General features: G+C 35.1%; 3 protein-coding genes across 3 annotated transcripts in view; 1 reads left to right on the top strand and 2 right to left on the bottom strand.

Moving 5' to 3' along the window:
* Positions 1–2,881: 2,881 nt before the first annotated feature.
* On the bottom strand, positions 2,882–13,128 carry dnajc4 (DnaJ (Hsp40) homolog, subfamily C, member 4). The gene is made up of 7 exons (XM_083559970.1): positions 12,888–13,128; positions 10,759–10,893; positions 10,164–10,254; positions 7,736–7,911; positions 7,467–7,631; positions 4,547–4,633; positions 2,882–3,920 (listed from the first exon to the last, which is right to left on the bottom strand). Exons 2-7 carry the CDS (start codon positions 10,851–10,853, stop codon positions 3,824–3,826), a joined length of 711 nt encoding a protein of 236 aa, XP_083416096.1. The 5' UTR covers positions 10,854–10,893; positions 12,888–13,128; the 3' UTR covers positions 2,882–3,823.
* Positions 13,129–14,478: 1,350 nt separating this feature from the next.
* On the bottom strand, positions 14,479–21,415 carry tmco6 (transmembrane and coiled-coil domains 6). The gene is made up of 12 exons (XM_083561608.1): positions 21,170–21,415; positions 20,929–21,044; positions 20,011–20,120; positions 18,009–18,192; positions 17,808–17,912; positions 17,108–17,196; positions 16,547–16,663; positions 16,138–16,252; positions 15,813–15,999; positions 15,539–15,633; positions 15,134–15,301; positions 14,479–14,680 (listed from the first exon to the last, which is right to left on the bottom strand). Exons 1-12 carry the CDS (start codon positions 21,258–21,260, stop codon positions 14,561–14,563), a joined length of 1,497 nt encoding a protein of 498 aa, XP_083417734.1. The 5' UTR covers positions 21,261–21,415; the 3' UTR covers positions 14,479–14,560.
* Positions 21,416–22,665: 1,250 nt separating this feature from the next.
* LOC310737325 (serine/threonine-protein phosphatase 2A 55 kDa regulatory subunit B beta isoform) overlaps positions 22,666–24,370 on the top strand; it is a 48,608-nt gene continuing 46,903 nt past the window's right edge. The window contains exons 1-2 of the mRNA XM_083561611.1: positions 22,666–22,991; positions 23,085–23,162. Coding sequence (XP_083417737.1) covers positions 22,985–22,991; positions 23,085–23,162 — 85 coding nt within the window. The 5' untranslated portion in view covers positions 22,666–22,984. The remainder of the gene's footprint in view (positions 22,992–23,084; positions 23,163–24,370) is intronic.

The following is a 24,370-nucleotide window of genomic DNA, read 5'->3' on the forward strand; positions in this document are numbered from 1 at the left end:
TCATGTTCCCTTAACACACCATGACCTTTTTTCTTATGACAGGACAAAGTTATGAAGCAAAGTCTTTGCGAAAGTAATTTCTATTCTGATTTGATTGCAGCTGCTTTGTAGATACATTGCACAAGCGATATTAATATAAATATGATTAGCATCTATTTAATGCCCTGCTTGAGTTAAGCGTGAATGTTTGTACACTTGCTCCACCTTGTTGGCTGAATTCTGTGGATCATTGAGTTTGTGTGGCTCAGGATTTGAAGATTTGTCATTTAAAATTTTTCTTACCAAAAGACATTGGACATGAAAAAGTCCAAAGCGAATGACAAACAACAGCAAGGGAGTTACAATAAATGTCAAAAAACAACAATTTATTAAAAATAAATAAATAAATAAAAGAGGACGGTTAGAATGATCAAAATATTTTCAAGGATCACAGCTGGAAAATTGCAGAAGTTGTATCTTGGGGTCAGCAAATCTCCAAATGTACAATCCAATGTCACCTACATCACCACAAGATGTTTGGAAGGGTTTCAAGAAAGAAGCCTCGATGCATATTGACCCAAAAACAACCTCAGGCATCATCAGTTTACCAGATACTACTGTAACTTTAAATAGGACTGAGTTCTATGGTGGAAATAAACAAAATAGGTTGGTTTTTCACACACAGAGACAGACATATAGAAATTACCTCATGCCCAAGGTTAAATCTGGTGGTGGATGTATAATGCATTAAGGCTGTTTTTTCCGGCCAGAAATCCTTTATGATGTACATGATATTATTGACTCCATCAAATATCAAATAACAAATTTGTATGGTCCTGTCAAGCATGAACCTGATGAATAGGACGTGTTGCTTTGCATGGTAAAGTAACACACAGCTGTTATCACTTAGGGTGTACTCACTTTTGTTGAAAGCTTTTTTGACAATAAATAAAGGTACTGGGACACCTGACTTTCCCAGTCATTTGTGGTTCTTTTCCAAAATGTTATCGCAATGCTGAAGGCACACAACTGAATCCGGTGTCTGAATGCATCATAAAATTTTCCCTTAACTTAATCTAGGAGAACCAAACCAGTTCCAGCATGACGATGCCCCTGTGCACAAAGCAAACTCCATGAAGATATGCTCTGCATGGGTTGGAGTGGAAGATCTCCTGCTATAGAGCTCTGATCTCAACCCTATTGAACACCATTGGAATGAATGTGAACTCTGACTGCACCCCCGGGCTTCCTCACATCACCTACATCAGTACCTGACTTTACTAAAACCTCCATGTCTGAATCTCACACAAATCCCCACAAACACAATCCAAAATCTAGTAGTAAACTTTTGGCACACATACACATTTACACCCACCTTTTTACTTTAGTTATTTTTTTTGTAAAACTGTGTTGTGACTACACTTTTTTGATATCCCTGATAGCAGATTACTTGTTATAGATATACTTTTTTAAAACAAAAGATCAAAATATTCAAGACCATCTTTTACAGCTTTCTTCATGTTATCAATGTTAGTGGAGGGCACTGTAGTTTGCTTGTATCTTTTGGAATTACTTATATTGTCCTCATAATCAATATTTAAAGCTATTTCAAGCATACCAGGGTATTTAATAAAAAAAGCTTTTATAAAAAAAAAAAAATAAATAAAGATTTTTGTAACATTAGGGTAATAGTGTAAATTGTCTCTTAAGCATTAGAGTAGTTTGCATAACTGTTTGTTTAAACCTTAATATAAACTTAAAGTACCATGGTGTAAGGGCAAGCTCTCTGATATTTTATCATTTCCTTTAGATGAAACATATTGGTGAAGAACAATAAATGAACAGTATTTAGGAAATTATGATAATACACAAGTCAATGAAAAGTATTTTACAATATTCATAAGCTAAATACACATTCCACAGCAGATGTTTCCTTTCTTGACAATCATCCCAAATCAGACTTGATGGCATGTACTGTATCTGATTATTTCTGAGCAGAATATATGCAAAAGTAATCTTCTAAAAATCAAATTTGGGCGTTTTTTATATTCTGGCCAAGATCAGATACCAATCTAATAAGGTAACGATTGGACCTTAATTCCAATGTTCAAACTGGAATTCACATGCCCTTTTGTTTTGTTTGTTTGTTTTACTTTACTGCATATGAACAAATTACTGCTGGCTTTTCTCCCACATCCACACTTCTCTTGGCACCAAAATACCAGTAATAGTTACAAAAAAGCAAAAGCTGTGCATCTGGTCTTTTTTCTTTTTTGCTCTAATGAAAAACATCTAATAAGCATTTAAAGAGAGCTTGTCAATTGCAAGCCTGCTATCATTGTTCCATTTCAAGGGTTCATTGAGAAAGAAAAAAAATCTGGTGTGGAAAATGTAACACTCAATATTAAATAGTCAATATCAGAAAGACCTAGGAAGAAAACAGTCCAGTTTTTCTTCTTGCCATTTCCCACCCCAATTATAGGTGTTACAACGACCAGTCTGGGAGGATGACAGCTAATATGTTTCCTCTAGGACACCCAATATTTGCGGACAGCCCTGGTATTAATAAGCTCAAGTCGGTTTCACTCTAGACAAAGGTGAAAGCAAGGATCTAATGGAGTGTAGAGCCAATTATGCTCCATCAGACTCCCACACATGGACAGTCAGGGTACTAAAAAAGTTACCGGTGCTTTCCCTTCATATTCGTAATGCGTGTATGCATGTCTGTAGACATTGTGAAATAAAATACACAGATAGACGACATAAAAAAGAAATTCTGTGTAGTATAAGCATTTAACCAAGATAATGAAATTACTGGAACTGTAGAGGAGTAATTCATTATTGGCAAGAAAACAACTACATATCAGCACAGAGAACAGAATGGTACAAAAGCATTACATCATTTAATACAAGTATAATGTTTAATGATTCATAATTGCAAGAAGAAAAAACCGAAACATTATGTCACTTACAGCAACAGTCAAACCCCACTGGCTTCACGCAAGATTCTATCAATTTCATAGAATTCCTAACAAACGTAAACAGTGAGAAAACACCTGGAGATGACAGTCTCCTTGATATTTTATACAGCTGCTAAAGACAGCATAACAGAGAACAAGTCTGCAGTTATACTATGACTGGAGATGTCATGTGCATAAAGAGAGCAAAACAACTGCACCAATTAGGAAAAACGGTAGCAACATTTTCATTTATATTTTAATACCGGTATATAGTGTTTACCTTTAGGGCTTTTTTATTGACAGTTGCTTCTTTCAAAATTTAGAAAGAAGTAAATTAAGTCATTTTTGTCAATAAGACCAATCAGAAAAAAAAACTATAAAGAAAGAATGGCATTTACATATATATATTTATTTTGCAAATAAAGCCCGACCATCACTAAAAATCCTATCTTTAATACATACTGATAAGGAAATGATGCCTGCTTGATGCTATTATATTGCACAAAGGAAATTACTTCCACTTTTTGCCTTTAATCTACCCTAGGTAGTAAAATACAACACATACATACTCTTTTCCATAGAACTGCATCCAGGTGCAGTTATTTAGAACCTGCCATATGTGTAGCTGGGTTTCTACTGACCATGACTTGTGGTACACACACTCTTCATTAAAAAGCATGTCATCCAATCGTTGACGTGTGTTTGTAAATGATTACGAATCCGTTTTCTCTGCATCCTGGACATGTTCGCAAATGTCGCACACTGATTATCATTATTGGTTTTTAAGCACCTTTAATCCACCTCCCACAGCAACCTGCTACATCTATGTGCACTCAGTTCCAGTAAATGACACTACCCTGTCTCATAATGTCTGTATGATATATCTACTTCTCTTTGCCACTTTGTCGAAGCTTGTATCTCTCCAAAAATTCTGCATGTTTCTGTCTCAGGATCTCCTGTTGTTTCTTAAAACCATTTACCCTGTATGAAAAACAAAAACAAAAACAATGCTGATGTAACCAAACATGAGGGCCTTCTAAGCATATAAACTACGATTCCCTATCCACATTTATATTGCTTTTATTGTATATGCACAATGACTGTCATTTCTAATGTTTTATTTATATTTTTACCACAGCATAGGTTCTGATTGGACAAATAGTGTTCTGATTTGATGTTCAAAAATTAGGCAAGTATTCATGTGCGTGGCCTAATACGTTATCCTTTCTACAATAACAGAAACTTGTATATCTTCATATAATAGCATATTATAAAAAAAAAAAATTTCTTAAACAAAGGAAAAAGTATAAACATAAATAAGGCGAGTTTTTATTAAGGACACATTTACGGAACAGACTTCAATGTTTTGTCTTAATAACTTCAGAAGGTGAAAGAATATCTGATTATGAAGGCCATCCACATTATCAAGTGAAACTAAAAACAGATATTTATTTAAGTATGATATGTTATTCTTTAAGAAATAAAACTGCAAATTTATATTAAATCCTTCAGAAAAGGAATTTAATGGAAAATAATGAACTATGGTGTAATAAGAGTAACTCTCACATCACACCACCACATTGATCATTGTATGTATATTTTCATACCTGGCTCTTTCTTTGGATTCATTGTAGATTTTAGTGATGACACTATCCTTTTTGTCCATGAAGTCATTATGTATTTCCTCCAGCTTTCTAAAAAATTAAAATAACAACAATGTTACAAAAATTGACTTAAAAGAAAACACATTGTGAATAAACATTCATATTTACTCCATGTTGTTACTTTATATCCAGTCATTTGCCAATTTACTAGAAACACCTGTAAACCTATTAGTTTGTGCAGGTACCCGGTCAACTAATCATGTGACAACGGTGCAATAAGTGCAATGCATATAATTATGCAGGTCAAAAGCTTCAGTTACTTTTCACATCAAATATTAAATTAGGGGAAAATATCATCTCAGTGACTTGGCATGGCTGATTGTGCAGGCTCTGGTTTAAGTATTACAGAAACTCCTGTTCCCCTGTGAGTAGGATAAAAAAAAAAAAAAACTAAGCAGAAGTTCTGTACTTTAGTACTGAGAAAGGTCAGAGGAGAATGGTCAGACTAATTTGATAGAAAGGCTATGATAAGTTAAATAACCACCATGGAGTGAAAGGTCTTCTCAGAACGCTGAACAGGTCTAACCTTGAGGCAAATGGGCTACAACAGCAGAAGACAACACAGGGTTCACACACTCCCATCAGCCAAGAGAAAGTATTGGAGGCTACAGTTGGCACCGACTCACTGAAAATGGACAGTTAAAGCACAGACAATGCTGTACAACTGCTGCTCACTGTAAACTCTGTGTAACAGTAGAGACTGCTGAGCATAAATATCCTGGGAGATCATGTGATCATGTCATGGTTAGTCACCAAGGACACTTTTTTCCCCTGATGTTGATGTGAACATTAAGCTCTTCACATGTATCTGCATTATTTTATGCATTGTGCTGTTGCCACATCATTAGCTGATTAAATACATTTATGAATGAGCAGTTGCTATGGTAAAAATATTACTATATAGTTACTCTGTCTTGCCATTTCACTTTATTTGTTTACTGCAAAAGCTAAAACATAGCAGTTTTAGTATCTGGAATAACATCTGGACTCAAAACAGCTGCACTTGATGGTATGCTCGATCTCTGCCAAACAGTTTTGAATTAATTATGATGGCACAAATTGTTTATCAGGCGTAATGACTATTTTTTTAATCATTAATGTGCCAGCCGGTGATTTCAGTCTGTGAAGCTCAGTCCCAGTAAAGGTGTAAAAACATTAAGCAGATTACAACAGGTATAATAAATAAAAAACAGGAACCAGGAAGCGACAGTGAACATACATTAGTGGGATTTATCTAGGCTCTGGACCAGACTGTGTGCCAAAAAAAAGCTGAAACATCACATATTCTAGCAGAGGCTAATGTAGAAGCAAAACATGTACAGGGATATTATTTAGGGGGATGAAAAAACACATTGCGACCCCTGATGGGAGAAGCAGAAAGAGAAAAAAAACACTTAATTTATACATAAAAAAAATTATATTTATATTTATATATATATATATATATATATATATATATATATATATATATATATATATATATATATATATATATATATATATATAAAGGAATTGTGAATAAAATAAAATTCCACAGTGTTTGTATATAAAATTGCACATCACTGTTCTAGCTGCTACATCAATTACATTCTAAATAGTAAACACATTTATACCACAGTGCTGTTAGTTTCTCTATTCTGATTCATTTTCCATAACAGTAGCTCAGACGGTAGTTCAATACAGGTTTATCTTGAAGCACTAGATTAATAGTTTCTACTTAAACAATCTGACTAGGTGTTTTTATGGCACTTCACATACAGTAAACAGATTTGTGTGTAATCATTGATATAGTGAAAACTTATTTTGGTCTTGACTGTTAAAGGTATAAAGGCCCTTAACCCTCAACTGAAATAAGTGTCGCTCTGTAAAATGTCGTCTGCCAAATGGCATAAATGCAAATGTTTAACAGTCAGCTGTAACTTGTGCAATTATAATACTTTTGTTTCATAACAGTCGGTTGTAAATTTTAATACTGTAATATCTTAGAACAGAATAAATGTAGTAACAGAAACTAACTTCTTAAAGGGCCATTCTATAATACTGAATGCATACTGATTACTTTCCATTAACTGCATGTCCTGTCATGTTTTAGTGCTTATTTGGAAATGTTTGAGATGCTTCATAGCCTAAATAGTATTCTTTGTCATGCTGAAATGGTTTGGGTTCCTACTAACCTCCAGAGATGGTGTGAAGGACTAAGTATATTTCTCAAATGCTTTGGCACTCTGAAATATCAACCCAATCAATCAGTGGAAACCGTCTCTATTTCCAGCACTAGTTAGCCACCTATTACATTCAGGATTACACAATTGCTTATCAGGATAGCTTACAAGCTAGCAGCACACCAGGTTTCTTAAACATTCTTTCACTCTCAAACTAGAAATCTGACAAATAATGTACATTTGCTTCACTAATATTGTAATATAACATGCATACTCAAAATGTGACTATAAAACTGCTTCTAATCTTTTTGTATCTTCCTCAGCTTTGGGTCCTCTCCTAGCCCACTCCCCCAAACATTCTTTGTGACATATCTGTTCTAACTCTGCCAGATTGCTTGGCAAATATTTGCCCATTCTGCTTCACACATCTGCTCTAACTCTGCCAGATGTCACACACTCCCTTCTTCAAACTAAAACTGAGTAGGTCTGAGAAAAAATCTTTCTCTGTATTTTGTCTAAAATTTCAACTTATATTTTGTAATGTTTTATTTTAACATTATGTATTTTTCCTTTTTATTAAACTATATCTAAACAATGAAAGGGCTCAGTCACCTTTCTTCCAACAAAATTGAAACTAAAATGCATAAGGTGTAATACTAGCATCAGCAAAATTGTAATCTGGTTTGTGTTTCTCCCAATACCTGAACCCAAAGTAATGGGTGCCGATACTCAGGAGCATAGCGATCATGCAGTAGCCCACCAAGCGCAAATTTTTCTTCCTCTTCTTCTGCCAGCCTTCCTCCGAGTAATCCTGAGCAGTCCGAAACTGCTCCCAGTAGCGCACATCCTCAGCTGTCTCAGCAGAGCTGTAAAAGGGAAGGGGACATACAAATGCAGGAGTTGCACAAAGATCTTTCAATTACAATATTTTTTATACAAAAGCAGCGGTACGAAGACTAAGCGGGGTTACCTGGGGTTGTGTGTGTATCTGGAAGAGGATCTATAACTATAGTCGACAGTCTGATGTCTCATTCGGAAATCATATTCCTTTTTGGTGCCCTCTTTGCTCAACACCCTGTACGCTTCATTCAGCTTAACAAACTGACTGTGAAGACTTGGGTTAGAAGGGTCACTGTCAGGGTGAAGCTGAATAAACAGAAAAGAGGTAGAGAAACGTTATTAAAAAAGCTTTCTTTAAACAAAATACTGACACACAAATCGGGCTTGGGAAAACGAGTTAAGCCATTATACAGAAGCATCTAATTTTTCCAGGACTTCTCTCTCTCTCAGTGAAATAAAGCATCTTTTCATCTACCCCCTCTTTATGTACAAAGTACCCTTATGTCTGCCATGGACCCGCAGACACAACGAGCAACTCAAAGACAAATATAAACTCATCGTTCAACAACATTTCACACAACGTCCTGCTCATGTTCCCAGGCTAGAACTGGCATGGTTAACATAATGCTAAACTTAATAATACAATTGCTAATTTGATGTTCTGAACGTTTTTTAAAGCAGCTGGGAAATGGGAAACTGCCTTGCATTCATAATAAGTATGTTCAAAGCATTTCATGGATGCAGCTGCAACTGCCTTTTGCAAAAAACATAGTCTCCATTGCTCTAAATTTGTACCATTATATAACAGCTTGTTTGACTCTGCCCTATGGCCAAACACTATAAATTATCAGACATGGTCCAATTGCTACAGCATGCTGCAAATCTTTCATTTGAGCAAACTATTTAACCACAACTATTATAATATAAATGTACCTTAGCACAAATATGTTAATGACACCGTAATAAACACTGCTGGCAACAAAAGGTCCAAAACGGCAACATATTATTAACAAACCAAATGACAATGGACCAAAGAAATGCACTACCGAGACTTCACATGCCACCACTTGATTGTTTAATTTTGCCGCAGTAAATTGTTTTGGGGAAAACGCTAGAAATAGGGAAATTAACATATATAGACTTCTTGAACAAAAATAAAATTATGATAAAATCTAAAATTCATCACGTCAGGGCTCACAAATTTTCCCAACTAAGCCCCAGCACCACCAAGCTGCGACTGTTGGGCCCCTGAACAAGGTCCAACCCCTTAACCTTCTCTGCTGCAGGGGTGGTGACCCTGTGCTCTGACCCCAGCTTTCTAACAAACTGGGATATGCAAATAAAATAACTTCTTTGCTTCAGTGTATAGGTTTTTGAATGGAACAAGATTGATGTTTCTTTCTGTAAAAAGCTGTCTTACCCATACTAAATAATGCCATACTAAATTAGTTTGTCTATTTCTTCAAGTCTTGCTAATTTCCAAACCAATGATTTGTTTTTAAGACCAAATCAAGGAAAAGAATTTGCCTTTTCGAGCTTGTCCCTTTTTTCTTTTATCCCAGGAGATAACATATGTATATTCTACACGACAATTGCATAGACAACCAACATTTGTGAGCGATAAACTTCCCTGAATTAAGAAATACAGAAAGAAATAAGACGCCTACATCACTATAATGAAACAGACCCCTCTAGTGGTGAAACGTTCTGTGTACTTTAGCTGCACAAAAACACACTGTCCTTGATATCCTTGATAACACCGACCTTGGTTTGGTTCACACGAAGCCAGAATGAAACCATGACAGATGAGCTCTGTTTTTGCTCCAGTGTCCGGATAATGAGGAGATGTAATTTTATTGTACGGCAATATTCTAGAACAAATTCTCTCTCTCTCTCTCTCTCTCTCTCTCTCTCTCTCTCTCTCTCTCCCTCTAATATATATATATATATATATACACACACACACACACACACACACACACACACACACACACACACACACATAAATACATATACAAAAACATATATATACATACACACACACACACACACACATATATATATATTTGGTTATATATATATATATTTATATATATATATTTGGTTTGTTTTACACACATATATATATATATATATATATATATATATATATATATATATATATATATATATATGTGTGTAAAACAAACCAAATATCAGAAGCTGGAGCCTGTTTGATTTAAAAATAAAGCAGTTCATTAAAGCATTCCAGTAAAATGAAGTTATTTCCGTTTTAAGTCAAAGACCTCTATCTTCAGATAAAATCTAAGATAACACTTCATTTTTACTCTGCATGCTAACTTGCATTGATTTTTTTTGTAATATATATTTTTTTTTATTCACTTCATTCTTGTTCATGCATTTATGCAAACCAGCATTAATCTCAAGTCTTTCAGAACATAAATAATTACATAATCTGCATTCAAAGTCCTGTCGGCTGTCTGCCTATTTTGCAGCTTGTTTTGGATAGGAGTGTCTGCCAAATGACTAATAGAAATGGAAATGTTTTGAAAAGAAACCTTTTTGGATTTATCAAAAAATGCATTCTTTATTTCCTCCAGTGATGCATCAGGCTTAACCCCAAGAACGTCATAGTAACTTGCAGATGACCTGCAAACAGAAGAAACAGCTTAAATAAGACATCTTTTTTTTTTTTTTTTTTTTTGCCATAAGCAGTCATTACCTATTGAGACACAGATACTGTAATATCCAGTTTATAAAACAAGTATTAAGTTAGTATGAGTAGCAAACATGTTATGATATTAATATCAAACTGATCACATTTACAATATGGATTATCCTGATTTTTTTCTTTTTAAGTAATTTCTAACTTGCACTTACACTACTGGTATACTAATATCGTTTCATACCTAAGGTTTGGAACTGGCTTAACTTTCTATTCATTAAACATTAAAAATGTTAAACGTGTTTATAGTTGTGACTCAGCATTAAGTGAACTTTTAATAAAGCACCTCAGCATAAACGATTAGACTTTTTAAAAACATTTTTCCAGTACAAAAAAAAAAAAGAAAATACAGAATTCTGATCAACAAATTGCACATTTTTATACCCCCACTTGCAATACATAAATTATGCACAGGAATACAAACTTGCCTGGGAATAGCAGAAAGCGACAGAAGGCGCGGAGAGAACTTGAAGTACCACAGACAGTTATGACACAGCCGCAACGGGGCCTTCAGCTGCATCATGCTAACACTCCTTCTAAAAAATGCTTATCCACAGAACAATCTACAATAAATTGAAAGAAAACAGAGTTCAATTGTTGGAACACACGCACACAGTCACCAGGTTGGAAAATATTCAGTGTTTTATATATGTCTACAATATGTCTAGCTCATGATAAATTAGTTTAAACATCTTTTTTACCCCTCATTGAAACATCATGAACAGTAATTAATCAAAGTTCAGATAATAAGTGACTATAAGTCAAATAGGTATTCAGAGATAGTCCGTAATGGTATGCAATAATGCCGGTCAACTTAATAACAGCTAATTCACCTTCTATGTGATCTACTTCCATGTGTATATTAATGTAGTATTAAACAAAATTAATAAACTAAAACGTAATCATTGATATGAAGGCACTTCCTTTTACTTCCTTTTAGTTATCTAATATTAGGAGTCTAGGAAGACTTTGAGATAGCCAGCAAGATTTCCACCATGGGAGAAGAAAAACAAATGCAACAACCGTCTCACAGATGTTCCAAAACCTTAAATGTAAAATAAAAACAAAACTGTTTTGTTTTAATTAACATAAAAATTTAACTGTTGATAAGTTGCTGTGGTATAAGTAGAAAATCCTTTAAACACTCCAAAACATCCCGTTATTTTAGCAGTATTACACAAGCAAGAGTGTGGTTATAACAAATATCACCAGGACTGGGAATTGACCTCAAGCATGATCACAAAGAGAGTATCAGAGCTAATCACAGACACTGCAAATGTGATATTGCGTTTACAAACAAACAAGAAATTACTATCAAGCCTCTGTCATTTCAGATGCAATGTGGCAAATGACAGGCTTTCTTATTTTAAGTCAAAACTTATTTTGCTGTAAAAGCATTTTTTTCAATGTCTACTGATATCCCAGCCCTACCATAACAACCTTTTCAAACTAGAAAATATATGGGCACTCAGACAATTGCAATGATGCACACAGGAAATATGAGTACCCTTGATCCCTGCTCAACCAGTCAAATCAGAAGACCAGATCTAACTGATGTATAATGGAAAATAATTAACTTATCCTAGTAGCATGACCATCACATCATTTCCGTTCCTATAACAGCACACCCTGTCACCCTGCGATGGACCAGTGTCCCATTAGGACAGATTCTTCTCTCATTCCCTGTGTTCCACGAACCATAACCACCAAGACCGTGACCAGGGTAAAGCAGTTACTGAAAGTGACCGACAGCACAAAAGGTCATGTTTTATTCCTTACATATAAACTACCAGTTATTGAATCCTTATCTAAAAGTATCACAGCTACAGTATAGTGTTCCCTCAATGTCAGCGACTAAATTCACTTTTACTCACATTGACAAAAAATCTTACTAACTGAACATGTGTGCATGATATATTTTCTGTGTAAATCAAAACATTTTTAATATGACGTCAGTTTTGCTCAGACTTCATTGGTGACACTAAATATCGAATACCGTCAAAACCGGTACAAATATCGTGACACCATAATCGCCAACCCCTAGTGTCCGTTTAAGAGAGTGTAACTGACTTATTTAGCTAATTCTCCAGCAAAAGATGAATTTATATATCAACCTAATGACAATTTTACTGAAATTAAATAAATGTAATTGACTAAATATAACACAAACAATGCGAAGAGAAACATTAATATTAGCTGCAAAAAAAGTACAGTATATGAACTAAACTGCTAGGCTGTTACAGCTCAAAAGTTAAGCGCTAACTAGCTAAACTAACCTGAAAGTTATACAGGTTACCGTACTGTCAGGCCCAAGTTGTCTGTACTAACAAATAACTTCTTAAATATTTGTTAAAACATAAAACTTTCTTGGCTTGTCCTCACCAGGCGAACGCCAGACACCAGAACTGAATGGCTGAATTGAATTAGCTTGTCTGGTAGCAAAATTATGAGCAGCGCTTCTGAAAATAATGCAGGTTTTAAACATTCATAAAATACAAATGCAATGCATACAAGTCAATACAAAATCCTGTCATTATATCCAGGAACAGAAACGTACCGGTGTTAGTGTCATATCAGCAGTAACGCAAATACTATCAGAAAAACCGCATCCCCACTGTACCCGTGCTGTTGTTTTTTTTCTTGTTATCTAGTTAGTTAATCACATATTTTCAGTGCTTAAACCTGATGAAATTGTTTGTTTTGTGATTTTTGAGTTTGTAATTATCCATTTCTGGTTTGTATACATATTGTAGCGTAGGTTAAATTCAAAATAAAAGTCCGAAGCATGCAGTTCCTCTTCCTTCTTCCTCCTGCATTCCCCTATTCGTTATCTCAAATCCATGGTTAGACATGATATACGTACAAACCCTTATTTACATAAAATAAAAAAATACACAACATATGCATTAGTGACGTATTATGATTGATATAAATGTAGTGATCTATCCTGCCCCTGTAGCTTGTTACCCCCTGGTTCCACATAAACAGCCTAAAGATTCATGAAGTTACTGAGCAACTCATGATGATGAATTTGGACTATGATAAACTGTTAGGATGGATTTGGACTGTAATTATAGTTTATGCAATATAAACATTCTGCTACAGTGGCTTAAGAATGCAATTTGCATGAAGTTTTTCATTTAAGCCCCTTCACTGAACAGCACACCTCAACAATGATAAAACTATAATGAATGGACATTCGGTGCCACCCAGATACAGATGGTTTGCCTTTTTGAGTGTAGTTCCTTTAAAGCAGGGATCACCAACATGGAGCCTGCGAGCAACAGGTAGCCCGCAAGGACCACATGAGTAGCCTGCGGACCTTTTCTAAAAATAGCTGTTTCCTACTTTGTTAAATCATTGTTGATAATTATTATGAGAAATCATTAACATGATCAGTGTCTTCACATAGATGAATATCCTTAATTATTAATAATAACATAATAAAGGGTAAATTGAGCAAATTTGTTATTTCAGATTAAACTGAAATCTGTGTGTATCAAACTGGTAGCTCTTCACATTAATCGGTACCCAAGAATTAGCTCTGTTTCAAAAAAGTTGGTGACCCCTGCTCTAAAGGTTCCTGCCGCATTCCATCTACGGGAGTTTTTTCCTGCAACTGTCGCCACTGGCTCACAAAACATATGAATTAAAATTTTAGAACCTCTTTAACTCTGTAAAGCTGCTTTGGGGCAATGACCATTGTTAAAAGATATCAAAATTTATTTAACTGAATTATGTTAACAGTTACAGATGTAAAAATGTTTGTTCTGTCTTTACATATATAAAGAATGCAAATCCTGTTCAGTTCGTTGTCACATCAGTCTGAAGTGAGATGTAAAATACATTGAAATCTTGTATTTTTTTTTTAATGTAAGATGTAAGTTCACTGAGTCGCAGACCAACAGATGGGTTACATCAGTGCGTGCAGCAGTGAGAACATTACAAGTAGCAAACTGATGATGGGCTCAATTAATATTGCCTGTTTGGTACAATGTTGTATAAAGGAGGCAAACACAACTACACAATTATACAATGAGTTGAAGGTTGGTTAACTGGGTATGCTTTTTACACCACTGCATAAACTATTGTTTAAAAAATGCAAAACTGCAGGAAAAAGTGTATCAAGAAATAAACAGTTAACCGACCCATGTCCACAGATGTTTTTATTCCTCATGTACACACACTAATTGAATACCAATAGGCCTTATTACAGGCTGTATGAACGCTTTAGTGAGCATGCAGGTAGTCCAAGATGTTCGATGCTCGAAGACGATGCTCATTTTCATTGTTATATTGAATTGCTTCCAAAAGAGAAATGCCATCCATCCTGATAAACTCTTCAGCTACCTGGAAAAAAAGAGCACTGTTAAACTAGCTTGTAGACACGTGACAAACATCTAAACGAAGCAAATAAAAGTAGAACAATACAATTGAGCAATATACAAAAAATTACCAGGCAGTACAACATTCTAAGAAATCTGTAATCACAACCAACAATAGCATCAGGAAAAGACTTTTAACCCTATTTTCACTCAATCCCAAAGACATTCTGACCAAATAACTGCTCCCACAGTTTTGTTGGTACCCTGCTGTGTTTATTTCAAATGGACTTGGCTGATTTTGTTTCCCTACCAAGCCTGTAATTTCATTGCTCTGTGTTCTTTTGCTTCAGATACCTTTTGTTGGCTCCCATGGGATCCCAATACCTGCTATTTGTTGTCTGAAACAACCTTTAACATTTAAAAAAATGCAAGTCGTCGAAAGAAAAAATGCAATCAGTTCATTTTGAGTGCAACTTACCTGTGGGCTACTCGCAGTCAGCAAATGTAACACCTCCAAGCTCAGTATTACAATGTCAGGATCAGCCATTTTGAGTGTGGTACAAAGGACAGGGAGCAGACCCGCTTGCGTCAGCTGAATACAGTATCCCAGACCACAGTGGGCAACATTACCCAGAACTCTTAGCACCTGATCACACAGAAGTGGTGTTAGACAGTTAATGGTCAACAGACAAATGGTCAATATTTGAACTCAGCAGTAGGTCAAGCTTTGACATGTCAGGAATTTATGAAAGTCAGAAAGTAATTTAGTTTCAATTAACTAGCAGAGATCAGACAAAATAATACAATGCAATAGATTATGGAGCAGTGATTTTATATAAAACTTAGTTTGAATGTTTATATATTATGTTATGTTGTCTCTTACCATGGTATTGATTCCATTAGAAAAGGGTAAAAGCTGAAGAAGAGCTGGTACCATGTTTAAAAACAGCACAGCCGAACAAAACACAAGTGAACCAGCTGCAACCAAAAGGAACACAGAATGACATTCAAAGAATGTCTAATATAAATCCGGTTGAGTATGCACAAATGCAACCACAAATAACTATTTTTTTAATTATAAGTGATCATATTTGTCCTCTCATGCTTCATTTCCTGTGGTGACCCTCTATCGTCATGGTATTTGCTGATGGTACTACCTGTGAGGTTGTTGAGGACCCACAGGCTCTCCCTGCTTAGAGCACAGTAGGAGGTTAGGTAAGTCTGGCTGAACACACACAGAGCTGCTAAGAGACGGACATCCTCTACACCCGCTGAGCATCCTGCAGCCTCACACACCCCGCTGGCCAACATATTGCCCAAGCAGCGCAGCAAAGGCCAGATCAGCTACAAGGAAAAGAAATACTCAATAATATTAAATGACTAATGGTCTAAATTGTTATGTATGTACATTACAAATAGACTATTAGGAAAATTACACCTTTACAATCTGTATCAGGGCTTTTAGGTTTTGAATGAACTCACCAACTCCACACCTTCATTAGTGCTTTCTTTAGCAACAGCCCCTCCTAGTGTAATCAGGAGGTTACTGCACTGTGAGAAGAGTCCTTCAGCTATCAAGGTGGAGGGATCAGACAGACTACAAAAACAAATAATATAACATAAAAAGCAAACACAATTTGTACAATCAGAAGCAATTCAATTAGAATTCCAAGCTGAAAATTGATTCTATTATTATTTATTGTGCTTTATTTTCAGAAGCTGCCAGTCAATTAATTAGTTTTAGGATGTAAACCCGAAAAGAAGCTTAAGTTACATTTTGCTAAAAAGTTTGTTTTGCATTTGTGGAGTGACTTTTTGGTCACCCTCTATTTGTTGGTGAGTTTCTATTATAAAAACCAGGCTTATGGAAAATGGGGGCCTGGTAGCATACCGTGATACTATATAATGTAAACACCAGGCACATTCGATGGCAGCTCCCATACCAAACTCCGGATCTGGAGTCAGAAGTGAAATCAAGTGAGGAACCAATCCAGAGGCCATGACCATCCTGAAAGATACATTATTGAATATCAAGGTCATCCAAAACATCATAACAAATACCTAATAATAAGTTGTAAGTGACAAAGAATGGGAAAATTGCTGCCATTATGAACATCTTAGAAACATATATGGGATTGAACATATCAGAGGAAAAGTTAATTGCATTGTAACATTTGAAACCCAATCATGTTCCAGTGTGCAAAATAAAATTTGCTGGAAAAGAGTCAGGACATGTGTGGGTTATGGGTCAAGAGCATGGTAATAAAATGTGGACTTCCTGATGAGAATGTTTTAGTTGACTAATACCGTTATATGGAACTAAATATAAAATACAAAGAATATGTATTGTCTTGCATTTTGGCTGAAACATAAACTGCACTTTTCCTTATTTGATACTTATTTTAGCCTAATAAAGGGATTTGTTTAGTTAAGGTTGAATTTTTTAACTCACGGAATAACTTCTGTAGCATCTTTATCCTGAAGAAGCTGAGACAATGTAAAGCCCGCTGCCTCCATCACGGCCAGGTTACATCTCTGATTCTGAGGATCAAAAAATACACTAGTATTTATACTAAACAGGGTTTCTGCAGGTTTCACAAATTCAAATTTAAGACATTTTAAGAACATTAAGAATCAAACTTAAAACCTATATCATGACATTTAAAACACACACAAACGTTTTAGCAACTGGCCTTAAAAAAGCCTTAAAAATTAATTTTTTTTCAAGCCAAGAATTACTAAACTTCCTCATAGCTAAAAAATAAAAGCAATTTTAAAGCTGTGGTATAATCCAAAGAGATTTGTGCCAATAACAGAGAGCTGATTGGTTATTGCATATTGGTCTCATTTGTACAACCAATTATATTTGGACTAGCGGAAGAAAGAACTACAACACCACAGAAACTAATATACAAAAACATTCTAAAGTGCTGTAGGAGCATTTTGATGAGCATTAGAGATAGCCATACATGGACATCAGAAAATTAAGACCTGTTGAATATATTTAAGACATAGAACAGAGAATGTAAGACTTTTAAAAGCCTAAAATTGAGATTTACTTTTTAGACTTTTTAAGACCCAGCGGAAACCCTGTAAAAGGAGCTCAATGGAAAAAGTGATGGATACCTGAACAAATTTGCTGAGATGGTTACCTGAATGCAATTAGCCAGAGCAGGCACTATCCCCTGGACCACCAACTTCTCTTTTACTACAGCACCCTCTGGACAAAGATTCCCTAACGTGTACAGGCAAAGTTCCTGCGCATGCATGTAAAACAAATACAAACAAAACTAAAATATGTTTTATACACTAAAAAAGACAAGTTAAACATTCTGAATATGACTTTCACTAACTGTAAGTTTGGCACTGGGGCTAGAGAGATATGTGAGAAGATATGGGGTTGCAGACAAGCACGACTGCCCCACACCAGGGTGAGGAGAGCTGGAGAGCTCATGAAGACACCGCACTGCCTTCAGCTGGCACTGAGCATTGTGTCCGCTGAGCTGCCCAACCAGCACGTACATGCTGTTCTCCAGTCTAAAAAGAGAGGGATGAATAAATGAATATTATTAAGCAACAGGAGGAAGCAGATTTGCATTAAAGGCAAGGTTGGACTAAACTCTTATGCTACAATGTTTCAAAAATGATTTAATTCATGATTTAGTACATGATATTAGTTTTAGAAGATGGTCTTTATTTTTTTTATAAAAATAAAAAAAAATTTAAAAAGCCAAAAAAAAAGCCAAAAATGACAACAGAAAAACTGTGGTTTGGCCAAAAAGTTATTTTTATCTGCCAACACACACTAAGATCGCAGCAAATAAAAAAAGAAATTAGTTAAAAATAATAATAAAAATAAAAGGAAATGCTTAAAGAACAGATTGATTGGGTTTAAATGCTGTGTGTTTACCTCAGTCAATCAGACAGACTGACGTGATAAAAGCACATTTGCCATTGTAGACTTAAAATACTTTAATTTGCCAGTAACTTTTGCTTTTTCCATATGTAGATTAGGTTATAAAAATAGATGTAGGCAGAAGCAAAACAAAGTATTTTTAATATAATTATTATTAGAGTATTTGTACTTTATCAGAGTGTTTTCACTTTAGGAAACCTTTACTTCACTATTTAAAATGTGTAATATTTGCTTTTTCCCCACTGCATTTAAAAAAAAAACATGCCATTCTTTGTTACATTAAAGTGGATTCATAAATTGTGTTAAATAAATCATTGCAAGACCACAACCGTAACCCCCACAGTTTGGAGTGTTTGTGTAGAGTAAGAGTATTTGTGTGTACCTATAAAAATAGAAAACTCTCACTATAAAAAGATATGAAACAGAGGAAAATGGAACAATAAAATGCAAAAATTGTTAAAAAATAGTTATTAAATATCAGTACTTTTACTTTCAAATATTAGGTGCTGTCAATATCAAGTACTTTTGTTCTTTTATTGAAGTAATATTTAAGCAGAGTATTTGTAATTTATGCACCATTAGAGTTAGGTGGGTGTCTTTCAGAGGAATTGGAAGAAGATATTTTCTCCCTTTACACTTTTTCAAGTTCTGTCTTTGTAAACTGCTATAAATGTATTTCTGAGTGAGACACATGTAAACAGATATACGTATTTCTGTTACTATTACAAGTAAAAAATGTCCAAAATTAACCACATGAAGGGGTTTATCCAGGCTGCCACTCATATGCACATTAGTGCGATGTTTTTTTCACTCACTATATTTGGGCCTCAGCAACGCAGTGCAAAAAAATTACTTATTAGGGCTGTCAATCAATTAAAATGTATCACATGTATATTTATGATTAGTAAAACCATACTCAACCTACAGCATGAAGAAAAAAAAACGTATAAATGTTTTACATTTAAATTGTTTTAAATGCAAAAAAAAAGTTAATTTAAAAAGGTTTAAATTTAAATTTCATAAATAATCAGGACGCCGAACGGAACTTTGCTATGTTTCCACACGGACGGTTTTAATTGCCGGATGTGTACATTGTGGCAGATTTTGTTGCTAAATTTGAGGCGCATCAGTAAAACAAATGTTTTAGTGATTATAAATTCTTTTGCAGTGTATTTAAAAAAAATGTAAATATCTGAGTAAAGAAAGGACTTTTCATGTGAATAAATGTGTGTTGCACTGAAGGTTTTAATTTAGCCTTTTTTTATATTTATTTAATGATATTTTAATAAAAATGGTCACGGAATGGAATTGCACGCTGTATTAATTGAATGTTAATAAAAATTAGTGCAGTTAAAATTAATTTTGCGTTAACACGTTCATTTACAACAATTATGCACTACAAATGAGTCAATCTATATAAATAAAAAATGTAAGCCTACTTCGTGAAGATGACGTGAGTCTCAGGGTCTCTTAGTGCCTTTCTCAGTATCTCCAGATGAGCAGCTTTTTGTTCTCCACCGTGCTGCACATTGTGTAACATCTCTTGAATCTACATGCACACACACATTAGCGTTTAAAACATAAAACAACATAGAGTACAAGAACTAATTTACTTTAATGTAGAAATTAATTCTACGTTGCTACTCCTTAGTGTGTTTCTTGCATTACATACTATGTGTATAGCAATCTATTGTTGGGTGTTCATATTGTTTTTGGCAACAGACAAGTCAGTCAATAAGTAAAATTGTGCCAATTGGTAAAAAAAGGAAAGCGTCACATAAAAACTGCTCAGACAACAACCAAGAATGTCAAATCTCATAGCATAAACACCCTTCACTGCCAAAAGACAAAAAGATTTGTGCTTTCTTTTCTATGCATAGGTACTATTAGTAAAGAGTTTAACATTGTTTAACAGTTAAAACCAAGTGACCTGTCAAATGAAAAACTCCAAACATGGATGGGGTGATGGCCCAAAATGGAAATGGCACAGATATTAAAAATTTAAGGTAACATACGAGGTAAACAAGTCACTTTTGTCCTGAACTGTAAATGTTGCACAAATACTGCATGTGGTTCTTGACATATGCAGTTTAGTTGAACTCAAATGCTGTGTTAGTCAGTCAGACAGAACACTTCCTTCATTCCAGAGGGAAATTTACATATTACAACATGTATTAAAGTTGTACCTTAAATGTGACTCTACAACAAGGCCATAGTACACTTACTATTTCATTTCCTAAAGTGTAGCTGCTTTATACAATATGTGGGCCAGATTCATGTAGCTGACATGTAAAGCATATTGGATAAAAACAAGGAAACCAAATAAATATAAATAAATGTAATGTAAATGCAGTTACCTGGTCTTGAGAAAAAGGAGCATGGTTTGTTTCAACCAGCTCTTTCTCCTGCTCTTCTTCACTTAACAGAAGCCTCTTACTGACCAGCTGTCTGTCTCTCCTTGCCTGTCTCAAGACTACAGACAGGATGAGGAGGGACAAATAAAACAGAAGCACATAAAACATTCATAGACACAGATAATCCTGCATGCATGTATTTATCAAAACAGAAATCCAAACCAGTACAGATCCATAAACACACCTTTTTCATGTTGTCTTCTCTTCTGCTTCAACTCCTCCAGATCTTTACCAGACACACTTGATTTGTGTCTTACTGCTTTCAAGCGCCACATATCTCACCAGTCAGCTCTTTCTCCTGCTACATTGCCTAATTCAAAACACTTTAATTGTATACACATATCAGGCTGCTTCTGTACTTTGCAAAGCAAAGGACGTTGGTAAGATGCGCCAAAATTGCTGCAACCGGAAATGACGTATGGAAATGTCAACATTAAAGTCCCAAGCAAACGTTAATATGGTTGGTACAATGGCACTGTTTATTACAGAACATTTTTATAAATCAGACCATTTCTGAAGAGTTTAAAAAGTTACACGAAGATACATGAGATTATAATACAATCCAGTACTACAATCTAGGATTCATGGCTGCTTGTGTAAAAATGCTGAAGCTGAGTAATGAGACGGAGATGATTATTTAAAATTAATTAATTTTCATTTGTGCACATTTCCTCCAAACAAAAAATGTTTAAGCTCTATTGTTATTTGTAATGTTGCTTTTGCATTTGGATTTCCGAAAGTTACATTTCAATAATTAAAACCAGCCTACATTTTTCCACTATTCACTGAGTCTGGTCTCAGATTCCTGTTCCTGGCAAACAGAAGTGAAAACTGACCTAATTTTCTTTTATTTTGTACTCCACTTGTCTAAAGGTTCAATATATTTAGCTTTATGAGATGATTTTTTGATCAGCACGGATGGAAAGAGTGGATATTTGATTACTGTAGCCTTCCTGTCAGCTCAGATCAGTCTCCTCTGACCTCTCTCATTAACAAGACATACCTGCCTGCAGAACTGCTGCTCACTGGATGTTTTCTGTTTTCTGCACCAGTCTGTGTAAACACTATAGACCAGGGGTCACCAACTTGAACCTGAGAGCTACTTCTTGGGTACTAATTAATGTGAAGGGCTACCGGTTTGATACACACAGTTTTCAGTTTGATCTGAAATAACAAATTTGCTCAATTTAACTTTCATTATATGTTATTATTAATAATTAATGATATTCATCCATGTGAAGACACTGATCATGTTAATGATTTCTCATAATAATTAGCAACAATGATTTAACAAAGTAGGAAACAGCTATTTTTAGAAAAGGCCCGCCGGCTACTCATGTGGTCCTTGCGGGCTACCTGGTGCCCGCGGGCACCATGTTGGTGACCCCTGCTATAGACCTGGGGGGGTGACCATGTCATGTGATCATGTCATGTGATCAGCTGTTTCTGAAGTACTCAAACCTGTCTGGCCCATATGGTCAAAGCTGTCGAGATCACATTATTTCTCATTTCTGAAATTTGAGTTGAAGCTTTGGACTTGTGTCTGCGTGGTTTGACTCAAATTGCACGAATAAAGGAAAACATGTGCATGGGTAATGAAATATATTTTTATTTTTACTTTATTTTATTTATTTTTATGTCATTTTGTTAACTTGATTTCTCAACAGGTGCATAGAGAAGCCTGAGCATGAACCGGAAAGAAGCCTGAAGCCTGAATGGGGATCAGTCGAAACTAAGTAGCTTCCTGATTAAAGGTGTAGAAACAATTTCCGCGTGTTTGAGCACACAGTTATCAGCACACCCACCCCTCAGTCCTACCTACTTACAGCAAAGTTGGGATATGAACTACAGTGAAAGGTGATTGATGAGAATGCTAATATCTCTGACGTGGAGCAGCGCAGTGGAGAAATAACATCTCAATCATTACTCATGTCCTTCATCATTTTCATGAGCGCTGGAGTAGAGTAAACAGCAAGCGGCTGAAGAGGAACTCTAAGCCATGCTCGGTAAGATGCGTGTGAATGTCCGTGTAATGCAATGTAGACGGAATTGTCCTGCTGGTGGTGACTCGGATTTGTCTCCTGCTCTGAATGCTCCAGGACGCGGAGGCAGTGCGGAGGAGAGCTGCTGGTGCTTTGCCCAAGTGAAGGGTCCGACTGAAGTAAACGCAGCTGAAGGTAGGAAAAAGCTCTTCTCCAATCTCTCAACTCCTTCGACAACATATTTCCTTTCTGTCTGCACGATCGTCTATGTGTTCGTTTCGTTTTCAACTAAACTTCATGATATTTTGTATGTGCATGCTCATTTCTGTTTTTGTTCAACATTGTCTCCTGTTGCTAATCTTATATTCTAAACATTTTGACCTGAGGACAACCCAGATACCAAATAAGTATGACAACTGAATAAATTAGATACCAAAAAAAGTCACATGAATTTTATTTATTTGTATTTTTTATTTATTAATAGGTGAATTCACTTTGCTACTTTGTCAGATTAACCCAATATTTTATTTATACACAATCCTCCTAGTAGGAGCATCCTCAGGCATGTGAAAGGGATTTGTGCATTTTTATTGTTTCCCCTAATTCATATCTGCTTAAAAGGTTGATCATTTTTAATAAAATGTTTGCTCCCAGCTCCTTAAAGTCAGAAAGACTGGTATATACTGCACCAGAACACAAGGATTAATATTTGCAAACAAAATTATAGTTGTTTTTCCCCCCTCTCTACTGAAGGCATTGCATAGTAAATTCAACCATAATTAATAATTAGTGTGTCAGGTTCCTATGCCACAATTCTTTTACATTTCCATACTCAAATCTCTACTGCCTTGAAAGCAACAGGCAACTGACCTGATGCATCTACATCATGCTGAATAAAGGTCATTTATCTGTGTGCTAAAAAAATCTACAATGATGTGATGACAGCTCTGTAGAAACAGAAATAATCACATGCCAACTTAGATTCTTTAGGTCTAAACACTATTTTTATTTTTTTAATTCAGACTTTTACAATTAGCTGTTAAGTTACTCTATCTTATATACTTCTTTATATACTGTATATGTCTACATTTATTCTCTTGTTATATATTATTTACATATATAATATAAATTGCTTCTAGTATACTTTTCTACTCTGTGCTGCTGTAATATGTACATTTTGAAGTGAGATGTATCTATCTATCTATCTATCTATCTATCTATCTATCTATCTATCTATCTATCTATCTATCTATCTATCTATCTATCTATCTATCTATCTATCTATCTATCTATCAGTGACTGATAATCATTAAGGTATCTATATTACTAACTATAAGGACCTTAATCTTTAATCTTTAATAGTCTATAATTAGAAATCCTGGTGGCTCATAAATACCCGTAGT

The sequence above is a fragment of the Silurus aristotelis genome, assembly GCF_946808225.1.
Source record: "Silurus aristotelis genome assembly, chromosome: 14".
In the NCBI taxonomy this organism is placed as follows: domain Eukaryota; kingdom Metazoa; phylum Chordata; class Actinopteri; order Siluriformes; family Siluridae; genus Silurus; species Silurus aristotelis.